The 13,709-nt window shown below is 33.4% G+C and overlaps 1 protein-coding gene and 1 long non-coding RNA gene across 2 annotated transcripts in view; one reads left to right on the top strand and one right to left on the bottom strand.

The window, feature by feature from the left end:
* LOC144968584 (staphylococcal nuclease domain-containing protein 1-like) overlaps nucleotides 1-13,145 on the bottom strand; it is a 32,588-nt gene extending 19,443 nt beyond the window's left edge. Inside the window, exons 1-11 of the mRNA XM_078907086.1 lie at nucleotides 12,598-13,145; nucleotides 7,462-7,611; nucleotides 6,532-6,655; nucleotides 5,948-6,029; nucleotides 5,066-5,229; nucleotides 4,700-4,791; nucleotides 2,862-3,020; nucleotides 1,602-1,708; nucleotides 1,319-1,409; nucleotides 876-964; nucleotides 540-663 (exon numbers count right to left, since the gene is read on the bottom strand). Coding sequence (XP_078763212.1) covers nucleotides 540-663; nucleotides 876-964; nucleotides 1,319-1,409; nucleotides 1,602-1,708; nucleotides 2,862-3,020; nucleotides 4,700-4,791; nucleotides 5,066-5,229; nucleotides 5,948-6,029; nucleotides 6,532-6,655; nucleotides 7,462-7,611; nucleotides 12,598-12,648 — 1,233 coding nt within the window. The 5' untranslated portion in view covers nucleotides 12,649-13,145. The remainder of the gene's footprint in view (nucleotides 1-539; nucleotides 664-875; nucleotides 965-1,318; nucleotides 1,410-1,601; nucleotides 1,709-2,861; nucleotides 3,021-4,699; nucleotides 4,792-5,065; nucleotides 5,230-5,947; nucleotides 6,030-6,531; nucleotides 6,656-7,461; nucleotides 7,612-12,597) is intronic.
* LOC144968585 (uncharacterized) overlaps nucleotides 13,106-13,709 on the top strand; it is a 9,609-nt gene continuing 9,005 nt past the window's right edge. Inside the window, exon 1 of the long non-coding RNA XR_013644610.1 lies at nucleotides 13,106-13,245. This is a non-coding gene — a long non-coding RNA (uncharacterized LOC144968585). The remainder of the gene's footprint in view (nucleotides 13,246-13,709) is intronic.

Below are 13,709 nucleotides of genomic sequence, written 5' to 3'. Positions count from 1 at the left end.
ACTATTTTCTCTTGTGGCCTGAGTTCAAAAGATGAAAGGGGAACTGCACTGTCAGTTTTCTCAGAGGTTTTCCTTATGTCTATGATATTGCAATGTTCCTTGTCCAAATTGGGATGTATTTGGCATGTTTTGTCTCTAAAATATTTGTTAAAACGCTGTGTTAGTTCAAATCCATTTATGTCTGATGGATGGCATTTCTTTGAGCCAGTGTTTTTATTCAGGAGACCATTTGCGATTTTAAAAAGTACTTTTGTGTCATTTTTCTTGGATGTGATTCCGTTGGTCTCTTCCTTCAGACTGTTTGTTTCATTATTGATGGATAAAACTTCTGAGTACAGGAATCAAACCTGTTGTCCAAAGTGAGCAAATTGGGGGTAAAAAATCTTGCCCAATGAGAAAAAAAGAAAAGTGCTTGAGGCAGGGCTAGAATCTAGGAACTTCTGGGTCACCATGCAGTGCCTTAACTGCTCGATTACCTTGCACCTCTTGAGATAAATACTGATATATCAATAAAAATATATATGAACAGATTTACACACCTTTTTGCCAATCATCTTCTTTCTCATGAATTCCCTGGCCTCAAACATGTAAGGAATGTCGTAAAGTGGCCTTGGTCTCTTATTTTCTTCCTTTCCTGCTGCTTCTGCGGCTTCAGCGGATAGTCTACAATGAAGAAGTAAAAAGAGAAAATTCAATACAGATGACTCCTTTTGTAACCAAGACATTTTTTGGGTTGAGAGACAATAAATTACAATCACAAAAATGTACAAAATACTTTTAACAAGCACAAGAAAAAATGTTATTAAATAATCAATATTTAAGAAAAAAAACATTAAAAAAAAATAACAAACAAAAGAATCTTAAAGAAATACTACCTGGGAGGACGTATGCTGGACAAAAACACTTTCTTGAACTTGTCTTCAGTTTTGACGACAAGGGCATCTCCATTAACAATTTCAACAACCTTGGAAATGGGAATTGAAAAACATTTTTATTTTAAAGTCTCTGGTTCATGATTTCATTGTCATTTTCACTCATCATAGCAAAAACAAAAGAATAATAATAATAATAATAATAATAATAATAATAATAATAATAATAATAATAATAATAATAATAATAATAATAATAATAACAATGAAAATATTAATAATATTACTAATAACAATAATGATGAAAATATCACTAATAATAAAAAACTTTTCTGTAGACAGCTTTAGTTCACCATACATGTGTCAAGGAAACATACCAGAATTTGGAGGTGATTTAAGTATCAAACCAAAAATAGTGAATATTCTAAAAGGTTGAAAATCCTTACCGTTGCCTGGAAAGCTTTGCTTTTGGCATCTGTGGCATTTGCTGGAGGCTTGTAGTCTTTCCATATCCGGAGTCTCTTTTCTTTTGCAGCTCTGTCAAATAAAAAAAAGGTGTATGTGATGGAATTTTCTTTTGTTTAAATAAAAATAAATACTCCTTTTATGATAAAAAATAAACTAGATATGGCTGGATTTATTGAAAAACTCAGGGCTATGGCACATCCTTTTAGTCATAATCTTAAAAACAGTTTAGTTTTTTATATTTACTTTTCTACTAAGTCTTACTTTTCTGCAGCTCTCAATTTGTCGATGCCTTGTGTGACAACACCCATAGACCAATCAACACACCTTGCAAAACCCTCTTTCAACAAGAATTCTGTGATATTGCCATTCTGAAAGTATCCAAGACAGGTAAATTTATGACATCCATGTAAAACAATGATGACAGATTCTTACTTTTCATTCAGTCATGGGATGACAGATGTAAGTTTAACCCAGTTTGATTATGGTGTCTATTGACAGAATTTTTCTTGTTGAGATGCATTATTTAATCCTGAAGTAAATGAGTAAAAATGAAAATTTGAAAAAAAAACAACAAAATTTGGACAAAATCAAACAATAAGGGATACAACTTGAAAGATTGGTTCAATGTACACAAGACTCACTCAAACTTTCCTAATAGGCGAATCAGGGGTTAAATATCACACTCAGGGGAAGAGAGGGGGAAAGAAATTATTTAAGTGGACCCCAGACTAAGGTTTTAAAAAAATCATTTCACAAAGATGGCTTGTCTGAGAAAAGTCGAATTGTTAACATAAAGAACCACAAAAATCAAATCATATTAAGGCAGAACATCATTTTTTTTTCAATTTGGTCTCGATCTTAGTCTTTACTATTTTCTCATTTTAAAATCTTTTATACTACAAAATCCATAACATTATGCTGATAAATCAAAAACAACAAAACCAATATTTTATAATATAAACAGAGAACAGTAAAAAAAAAAAAAAAATGAGTAGTCGAACAACTCTTTCCACCAACTCTCTTACAGGACACTTTGACTTTTGTGGAATGGTGTAAAACTAGCATGCACATATTTTCAGGTCTGATAATTGAATGCAAATATGGCCTTGATTCAACATTGTTGTCAAGGACAACATTTTGCATTGGTTTAAGATAATTCCATTACCTCAATGAGCGCAGGAAATTTTGGGTTACATGTCATGTAAAACCCACTTAGCAATCAGATCAGTGTTAGAAGACTATTACTTTGGCTTCTGTTCCCTAAAATTAAACCATTTCAGAAATGTAGTAGTGACATTTTATCAAAGGGTAAACAAAGCAACATCATCTACTTATATACCTAATGAATGCGATTGGCCAAGGTCTGATATCTAATCAGTCATCTAGCCTTTATCCCACAACCTATATTCCAAAAACCGGATGGGGTTGTGTAGCTTAGATCAGCTTAATCCATCACTGATACTATTACAATTTATTCAATAGCAGTTGGACAACGAGTTATTAATTGAAATTCATACTTACAGGATGTAATACTGTCCCCAGTAAATTTTGATTAGACACACCCTCAAGAATGATCTTAACATCTTTTTGTAAAAGTCGAGACTCTGTAAAGAACTTGGCTTCCTCCATAAATGGCTCAGGAACCTGCTTGCCATCGGCATCTTGTTTATTCATGGGGCACTGGGAGAAAATAATTTGGCATATTCTTTTTAATGTGTAGGTGGAAACATTAAAAAAATACATAATAAAAATAAAAACATTGCTTAAATTGATTTCACAGATTTACCACAAATATTACCATCAGTTTATAACTTTTAATTCAATAGGGGCAGGAGTAAAGTGAACTTCAAAGGTTTGTTTGTTGCTTTAGGTCTCTTCCAACACAATTGAGGTTATATGAGAGACCGCTGAAACAAAAAAACAAGCAATCTAACAAAAATAGTACAAATGTAAATAAAAATCATAACCTAAAGATATCGTAAGCTAAATTATAAATAACCAAGAACAAACAGGCAGAAGATTTACAGAAAAAAAAAAATCCCCTGTCAAAAATACAATCACAAACCAAAGAAGCAGGATAGGCTAGTAAAGAGAAGAAGAAACGACATCAATATCGGATCGTACACCCATGCGAACATCATAGGTATATGATTCAAGGGTGATGCTCCCATCCAACCACCCGCTTCAAAGGTTTCATTGAAATAACAACCCCCCCCCCCCTCCTTCCTAGCTGCTTTTATGGGCTGCTCTGGAAAGTCATTATCATTAAGTCTTAATTAACCTACAGTACATCAACAAATGAATAGTACAAGTACAAAAATTCAGGACAAGCATCATTGAAAATCTTGACCAGTGCTCATAACAGGCAAAAGTCAAAAAGTCTGAAAAATTGGCTACCAGTGATGATAATGGCAATTTGGCAAAAAAGGAAGAAAATTTAAGCATGAGATTTTTAAATTTTAAGGAATATCTCATGAGTTGTAATTATCCTTTCAACCATAAAATTTATAGCACCAAAAATTTCACTTTACTACAACATAAAGAGATGATGATAAACTTTTGGTTCAAAAGACATAACAGTCTCATGCCTTATGCTACAACTTATTGGTTGTTCCAACCAAGTGGTCATTCAACTAATTTTTAGACTCATGAAATTTACATAAATTGCAAAATAGAGAAAGAAAAGATCAAATAAAAAATCAGCCCTTTATTCTTTGTTTCCTAAGTCAAGTATACTTCCTTATTGTAATATATTATTTATATGGATTTATATCTCTCTCGTTTTAATTATTAGAGTATTTTAAGAATTCTACATTTATAACTAAATAAATAAAAGTCCCTAAAACATAATCTCACCACATTCTTTTCCCCTATCCTGTTGACCACCGTCTTATCCAAGACAACTACTCATCTTGTGTCACTTTTGACACTTGGTGCAAACATGTCTTGATGGCATAGAACTGGGAATGCCTACGAAATTAAATTCATGCAATGAACACAGGTGTCAAATTATGACATACGACACGATGGCGTTGATTTTGCCTCCAAAAGTACTCCCCATTCATGAAATGGTAAAACAAACTCGGAGATTATGCTTTAAAAAAAAATTTTTTTTTTGAAAAAAAGAAAAAAGTTAATGAACATCGGATATGATGGGAAAAATGTCTGAGCTGCTGGATAAGACAGAATTCCACCAAAAAGCACCAAATTAAGAACACTGCTTGACTCAGAGAGAAACAATTTAACATTAGCATGTGGTGAAAAATCGTTAATTATAGTAGTAAGTCTGAATCCATTAGAAATGTGCATTTTATTTATGCAGGAAAAAGTATGAAAAAGATATTTAATAATTCACTTACTTTGATTCCTGACAACATGACAGTCACATAATCAAATGATGGCAGAAGAAATGCTCTGACAGTGCAACCATCTCTCACATGCTCTATCACAGCTGGAAAAAAAATAATTGATGACATTAACGCTTGGTCAATAAGTCACAATGATGATTCAAAAATAAAGAAGAAATAGAAACTATGACACTTACTTTTCTGCATAAAAAAGGAAATACAACTTCAATAGCGTACAACCAGATTTTTAAAATAATGTGAAGCTAGAATTTCTATCATAAATTAAATCTCAATTTAAAAGCTTGTAGTCGTTAGGGCTAACAACTGGACAGCTGGTTCCTAAACAAAAAGTCAAAGAAATAAAAATTTGACAGGTACCTTCAATAGGTTTCCGCTTTTTGGAGTCTACAAACTTTCGAGGATCCTCAATTGTCCATTTGATATCTCTTACGTGATTTTTCAAAACAGCTGCCTCTGCATGCTTTCCTCTGCCAGCAGTTTTAGCAACTTCCTCCAAATGGATAAGACGTTGTTGATTTGGACTAATATTTTTTGTTGTTTTTTTAGAAAAGAAAAAAGATCATTGGGTGAATCAACATATAAGTGAGATTTGAAATGTAAAAATTGAATTTTCAGCTAGAGACAGAAGGACTCAAATGACGAAAAAGTTTCCAAAAAGAAAAAAAAAAAAAATAATAATAATAATTAAATTGTGAATAAAAGAAATGCAATTAAATAAATAAAAATCCAGACTATAAAATATTTTGAATCTCCCCATTCGAACATAACTTGTGAATGTCTCTGAATTTCATTTTATTTGTAAATTACAAAAATGAAGACATAGTCCACCTCTTCTTATGAAATACCCATTGTTTAGTTGATTTACATTAACAAAGAAAAATAATGAAATGGTCTGGTTTATTTTTTTTTTTAATTTCTTTTTACCTATAAATATTATGAAACATTCTATTCCATGATATTGGCCTGGGACTTTTATTGAGTTTGACACCAACTCTATATATGTACAAATCTGAAATACTACACATACAATTGGACATTATAAATCCCTATTGATTTACATTTGTTTTGAAATGTACGATGATCCAATTCAAAATGTTAACTCAAGAATTTTGTTGAGTTTCAAAAAAGCTAATCTAAGCGATCTTCAATTTGAAACGATGATTTCTTGCATTTAAAGAATAAATAAATAAATTTGAACATCAATTGAATATCCTATGACGCTGTATAGTAAGTACTTACTCATCTGCCTTTAGGCCCATCTTTCTCAAATCAACAAGTCCCTCTTTGACAAGTTGCTCAGTTACATTTTCACCTGTTGAGTCTATAAGAAAAACAAAATGATTGAACAAAACAGAACTGCTCCTTTTATGTAAACAAAACCTATTTTTTCTCTCTCTTTATTACTATTGAACCTCATCGTTTGATGCCCTTTTGGGAGTCTAAACTTATATTTTTTTAAAAAGAAAGCTCCATAGGCTTTTTAAGAAATCTATATTACATTAAAAAAAAATAAGGATGAGCATTCAGAAATGAATATACTAGAGTTGGCGAAACTGTAAGTGTAAGCAACAAAGACTTGAAATATCAGACCTGCTAACAAACAACCCACCCATGGCTTTGCAGCTTCTTGCTTTTTGCAAACCTGAAAACCAATCCATCCATGCACCCACAAGTAAATTATAAAAAAAAAAGTAACAAAGAAAACAATACTAATTCATTCAAATGTTATCTATCCAAATCAAGCCATTTATGACCTAATAGCTGAATAATAATAACCAAATTCCAAATTACTAGGTAAATCTTTTCAATCATATAGTCCATACCTTTTCCAAGATAAACAATACCATATTCCCTTCCTGTTCCTGGTACTTGGTATTCCACTGTAAACACCACCTCCTTGCCAATCAACTTCTTCCTGAGAAATTCACGAGCCTCCCAAGCAAATGGCTGAAATGATTTTTTAATTTGAAATCCATTACCAGCAGTTTAATCAACAATGATGAGGTTACAATACCGATCAATCTAATGTATATTTGAAATAGATTAACTCTGTTACACATAAAGAATTGCCTTTCTATTAAGCCAAGCAATCAGGCTGTCTTAAAATATAAGGATTTTTACTTAAAAATCAGAAATTAATAACTTTAAACATGAAATTGTTATATTTATTAATATTAATTCTAACAAAAATCCTTATTATCATAATGAGTCGATTTAAGCATTCACTTTCTACACAGTCTCTAACCACTGTGTAAGAAACTCCTACTCCCAACTATATGTGATGATGGTGGTGGTGATGTGATATTGATTTGGTTATGTGTTAGTAACTAAGTTAATGATAATGATGGTGCCAATGATGCTATGGTTGTACTCAAAGTGGTCAGTAATGTTAGGGATTCAAAGGGGTCCAATGTTGGTCATAATCATAGCATCATAGCCGATATTTGTAATATCATATTGTCATGGGAATGACGGTGCTAGCTATAAATCTTCCATGATGTTGGAAATATCAATAATGTATGATGGTGCTACAGTTGCGATGATGTTACATGTATGATGATGCTGTGATGGTAGTGGTGGTGGGATAGTGATGATGAACTGCTGTCATAGTAATGATGGAGAACTTCCTTAAAATCATAATTCCTCCCTGATGCCAGGATCATTTCAAATCAAAAAGAAATTTAGGTATCTCTGCAATTCTGCTGTACAACTAAATTCTGCCATTAGATTACTGCACAATATAAAATACAAACCTCATCCTTGGTCTCTACAGAGCCTTCGATATTGGGATTTGGTCTGCGTGCAAGCTTTGGAGCAGTAATGTTCGATAAACATACTGTACGTTCTGGAGGTGGACCACCCCTAGGCTGTCCTCTAATTATAATTGTGTCTCCTGACAGCACCTGTAGGTATGTAGATGAAATATTAATTTTGAAAAAAAAATTTTAAGTCAACTTTTCCTATGATTCCAAAGGAAATCATTTTCTGGGATCCCATCAATCTCTACCTATATTCACAGCTCTACACTGTAAGTGGATGCATTTTGCTGACACATTTTCCTCTCTCCATCGATCAGAAATTAGGCAGCTGGATTTGTTGGGCATGGTGGAAAGTACTTTCGTTTAATAGTTGAGAAATTGGGATAACTCCCATATGCTTCTGGAGGATGACTAAAAACTCAATGTCAAGCAAAATAGTGCATACATTGAATATTTTAATTCTTGTCCACTTTGACAACGTTGGATTGGGATTTCACCTCCTACAAGATTCCTACTCCCAATACAATGTCATTAGCAATGTATAATATATGTCAAATGTTTACAACGTCCCAGTTATATTATTGAAAGATTGCAGAAAGTTCAGAACAAGATGGCTAGATTGGTGATATTATCGAAGTGTGATGATCCTAACTCCCCTGTTCTGAAAATTCTGCATTGTCTGCCAGCGAAGCAGTGCATTGAGTAAAGATTTAGTGTCATTGCTGTAGCTCCTTTCATGCCCTACATTCATCTTAGTTAAATGAACTTGCATCTCAATATAGACCTAGTAAATCTCTAATAAATCTCTGTCTTCATTCCATAATAAATACTTAAGCATAAATAATAGCGCCTAGGTTGTGAAATTCCCTTTTGCATAATATCAAAAACAGTAAAAATTTAGATGTTTTAAAAAGAAATTGAAAAACTGAATGATTGAAAAGAACTTTGTCTTAGTTTGACAATCAATATACTTTACATACATTTTAAATCAGGGTAGATAATAGCGATGTGCATGCAGATGAGGTGTCTGAGTCTGAGTATACAGGTGCACAGAAGATTGATTTGTCTGATCATAGCACTATCGTGTAAAGGATACAAAATTCTCTTTATTTATATCTCAGTCCACACATTCAGAAACCATCAATATTCCTACCGGCGGGAGGGGGGGGGGACATAGTCAAACAGCTACGCTACAGTTACAACTTATTGCACATATACAATAATCACACAATGTGATCAAATGCTTCTATAAGAGAAAATACCATCTACAACAAATCTGTGACAAAGATAGACATCAATCTATCTAACAGTAACAGTACATGTCTGTGCCGTGACAGGTACTGGTTGGAGTCAGTATAATATATCAACAATCCCACAAATAAAAAAAAGCCTAAGAAGAGAGGAAACTTTTCTGAAGAAGTGATAATCCAAATGGAGCCCAAACATTTCAAAGTGACTTAACTCTTTAAGATTCAAACCAACAACGGCATAATATTCATGGGCGGGGTAGCCAAAACTGGCCTCAGTAAGAAAAATCCAATCATTGTGAAGGAAATGACAGGCCCTGTCACTGTCGCAGGATGTTTTCAGCTTTGATTTTTATAAAGTTGCCGACAGAAAAGAAAATGTTTCAGAAATTGCGATTTGGATCCTCCTATTTTATTTGTGGGTGAAAATCATTGACATTGCACTTTGTTTGGTAAAAATCGGTAAAAAATTACGACTTTGGTGATGAAAAATGACTTTGAAGACAATTATTGTAAACTTTAAAAAATATTATGAATAATTTATAACTCCCTTATTTGTGGGTCGATTTTGTCATTCGAGGTATCAATTTTATTGTAATAAAGAGATAGGAACTTCAGAGTTATTTTTTCTGATGCGAAATTATTACTTTGTAATTTTAGCATCAAGAAAAATAGTCGGTAAATAAATTTGTTTCACCTCTTTGATTTACCGCCACCGTCCATTCGTGTAGAATTGTGAATCAAGCGTTTCAAAGTCTTCGACCAATCATAGGTTATCTATCCAGCTGGCCGATAAAAAGACGCTTCTCCCCGTCAATGTATTATGCTATTGTTATGCAAGGAATATAACACCTTTTTGAGTAGGCCTAAAAGCTAAAATCTAAAAGTAAAAAATATAATTCTGAGGAATTTGAAAGTCACATTGCTGAAATCAGCTTGAAAAAAGAAGTACATTGGTCTTTGTTTCAGAAAAATCGGTTGAAAACCAACTGTTTTACGAATAAATTTGATTTTAAAAATTGCTTTTGTTTATTTTAGCTTTTTTTAACAACTTTTTTATTTATCGGTCTATTTTCTTGATTTTTATATCATTCTTTAAATCTCAAAGAGACGAGATCAGTGATATACTTTGTTTCTTTCAAATGTAACTAGAACATAGTTTGGCTTTTTTACCTATCAACTATGCCTGGATAATTTATTCACCAACGTGGCGATTGTGACGCAACTATTCCATGGCCGTCTTCCACTGCCTCAACGATGAATCAATTCATTGTTGACGGCTGTTGACAGTGGGCTGTCAGAACGACCAATCGTTGAAAGGTCAAGATGCTCAGTAGCCAATCGTTCTTCGGTCAAAAAACTTAAGAACTCACGAGAACAAGTTTGAAATTTGGTGATGGACGGACCTATGAAATCGTTTCTGGGCGAAGTTTAGCCATGAGTGACAGTAGAAAACAAAAATGCGACTGCAGATATCAAAGAGTTGGCTTATATCATCAAAGGATGGTTACATGATTGACAAGGCCATGTAGGGAACTCATTATCTACTCCCCCAAAAAGAATCTGAACACGAGAGGGTTAAATGAACTTCAGATCAACAATCAAGGCCCTACCAGGCGACACTCAACGAAATTAGAAAAAGAACACAGCAGACTTAGGACAAGAAGCAATTACTGTTAGAACAATTAATACTTGGAATAACTTGCCAGAGAGAGAGTTGTGAATGCTGAAAGTGTAAATGCCTTCAAAGCTGAGTTGGACAGATTCTGGAAAGATTTGCCAACAATCTACTATGATTAGGCAGTTTAGTGAGCAGCAGCAGTGGCAGTCAAATTTTGACCCAACTCGCCCATAGGAAAGTTGTGACTGGAAATTGCCGTTCACGTTTTGGGGGGTTCAATTAAAGATGCATAACTTCGTTATACAGAGGAATATCGCAGATATTTTGGTTTCATTATTTTCGTCTTTCAATTTCCTTTTAAATGGTGCCAATTAAGGAAAAATCCATTAATAATTCCAGAAGTTATATGAAGTTAAAATTTGGCAATTTTCAAATGCATTTATTTTTTTATTTACCGCATGTGTTTTTAAAATTTAAACGCTTGTTTTTAGAATAACATCTAAACTTTATTCATGCCAAATTTCAGGGCGCAGACACCTTTTAACTCTGCGCCGAAATGCCTTGTTTACATTATCTTCTCATCATGGCTGCCGGGCGATATCGATATTCATATCGATATTTTAAATTTAGTTATGTATTATGTTAAATTTAGTCCATAATATTTTCAGTACTATTATTTACTATGTTTTTATTTTGAATACATACTTTCCAACTTTATTTATAGGCATTTTATAGTTTTTGTTTTAAAAGTTCGTATATTTCTTCTCTTTGTGAAATTCGATATTAATAATATCGATAGTTTAAAAATACCAATTGCTTTTATTTAATTTTATTTTACTTTGCCATCAAGTCATCAAGTTTCTTTCCCATATGTTTAGGTATGTTTATCATTTGTATCCATATTTTAAAGGCCTTAGCCTTAATAATTATCATGGTAAGAAGTTCTATTAGTTTTGACACCCCCATACATTGAGAGAGAAGGGGGGGGGGGGGGGGGGGGGGGGGGGATAAAATTATTATTAATTGTCAGTTCAAATGATGTAATAGCAATAAACCCAAAGTGGTTCAGCAGAATTTTTTAAAGTATTAAAAGCCAGAACTTTCCTTCTAATTATAATAGGGAATCTGTTTCAATTTATTTGAACTTTTTCAATCTACCATTTTATTTATATGCAATTAAATTGCCATAGGTAAAAATAAACTCATTATGTCATTACACTACAACATGTTTATATCTTTTCATTTAAATACTCTCAAACCCTTTTTTATTCTCTATGTATTAATTAAAAGAGGGTAAATATTTGCAATTGTTTCAGTGAGATATTGGGGATAAATCCAAAAGTGATAGAGCAAATTCTTTCTTACGTCTAGCCGAGTTTTTGATTATGTAACATTTTCGTCATATTATGTAATAATGTGTTAATTTGAAATGTTTATCTTCCTCTTTATTAATGTAAATGCATTGTCCTCGATAAGACGAACATTTTGGTATACAATATATGATAAGAACTCCATATTGACAGTTTTAACCATTTTTTATTAACATCACGCGTTTTCGGTCACAACTTTGCAATGGTAATTTTGGGGTAAAAATCGGTCTGAAATTTCAGACTTTGAACTGCCGTAACTACATTTCTAATCAAGATAGAAACAAAATTCAAACTGTTTTGTAATCTGTGTTGCCAGCTCTTTCGTATGACATTGGTTTCAAGTGTGTGATCCACAGTGCTACCACACAGACTAAAAACCCTTGAAAGATGAATTGGCAAAACTGAATACTTTGCCTGAACCATCTACATTAATTCAATTCAATTTAATGACGGAAAGATTGCTAGGCTAGAAGAAAAAGAAAATGAAAATAGAACAAAGGTTGAGGTAGATGAAGAGAGCAGTTTGAGTTTGAGCTGCCCAATAGCCTCCCCTCCGGTCTCAACCTCAGGCCCATGGATAGACATTCTTAAACCTTCTTCTTACTCTTGAACTTGAAAGCGGCTTTATTGACGGCTACAAAATGTAAATTGTAAAAGGTGTCAAGACAGTCAACAATGACTCACAGGCACGGTCAGACAGAGTAGCAGAGAAATGTAAAAAATGAGGGACGAAAATGACAAAAAAACTGACTTCTCAAACTGAAGCAGATGGCATGGCAGATCCAATTCATAACAATTATCTATTGGATTTTAATCAACATTTAATTTCTGTTTACCGCAGAATAAAATGAAAATACATAAAATTAATTCTCAAGTCCATGACAACATTTACCTGTTTGACAACACCTTTTTGGAAGTTTGGTGAAGCAGCTGGGGAACTCATCTTGTATTATTAGCGATGATGGTGAGAAAGGAAATGTAAAAAGTCACGTGATTTGAAGTAAGAATAACACGCTGTTTTCTCAATCGATCAAGCAAAAGGGGATATAAAAACAAGAAAAATGGTGTGTTTGTGTAACTGATATCACTACGGTGCGCGTTACAATGAGACCAAACAACAAATATGATCCCCTCTTTCTTCTTTGTCACCGGCTTGTAAAGATTAGACCTTTATTATTTTGAAAGCGAAAGTAAACGATGTTTGATGATAATGAAGATGATGATGTGGCGACGGTGTAGACACACTTTTTACATCAGTTTAGAAATTCCTAACTTTTTTGCGTGAAAGCATCGAACTTGGTGCCGACTGCGGTTTACAATACCGTTCAGAGAAGCAAGTGATGACAAATTTAGTATGAATTTAAATATTAAGAGTGAATAGCGCAGAAAATGGAGCATGGTTTCCACTCAGGGAAGACCCGTGATCATACATCAAATATCACAGATTATATTATATACCAAGTCCAATCTATTTTTGCGATGAAAAGCCAGTATTATTTATTTCCTGCGCTGTCTTCCCGCGAGGACGCTTCAACGAGACGTAAGAGATTTCTTGAATTTAACGTGTATTTTCATCTTTAAAAAAAAATTAAAATACTAGTTAACCAAATAGTGTGACTACAATTGAAGTTTTGATTTTTAATCGTACCCAGTCACAAATCCCATGACATGGCCTTATTGATCCAACCGTTATCATGTTTACATCTCGATTACCGAAATCAAAACAATATGAAACGTGTGTCTGATACTAACCTGGCCGCCTCGTGAAAGGGCAAGATGGTCAGGGGTGGTCGTTTTGTCTCACGACTCTCAATGTCCTTGTTTACGCATTCTATTTTATCTTTTATACTCCGCGTGTTTTCTTTTATCACCATCATTGCCATCCTCCTCCTCCTCCTCTTCCTTCTCCTCCTCCTCCCCCTACACACCATCATCAGCAACAACAACATCATCTTCATCATCATCATCATCAGCGCCTTCATTTTTGTCCACACACACACACAC

This window comes from Berghia stephanieae, chromosome 3, assembly GCF_034508935.2.
Source record: "Berghia stephanieae isolate SIO BIC M18660-M18661 chromosome 3, UCSD_Bste_1.3, whole genome shotgun sequence".
NCBI lineage: Eukaryota > Metazoa > Mollusca > Gastropoda > Nudibranchia > Aeolidiidae > Berghia > Berghia stephanieae.
Note: the sequence above shows the minus strand (reverse complement) of the source record. Positions and strands in the feature narration are given on the sequence as shown.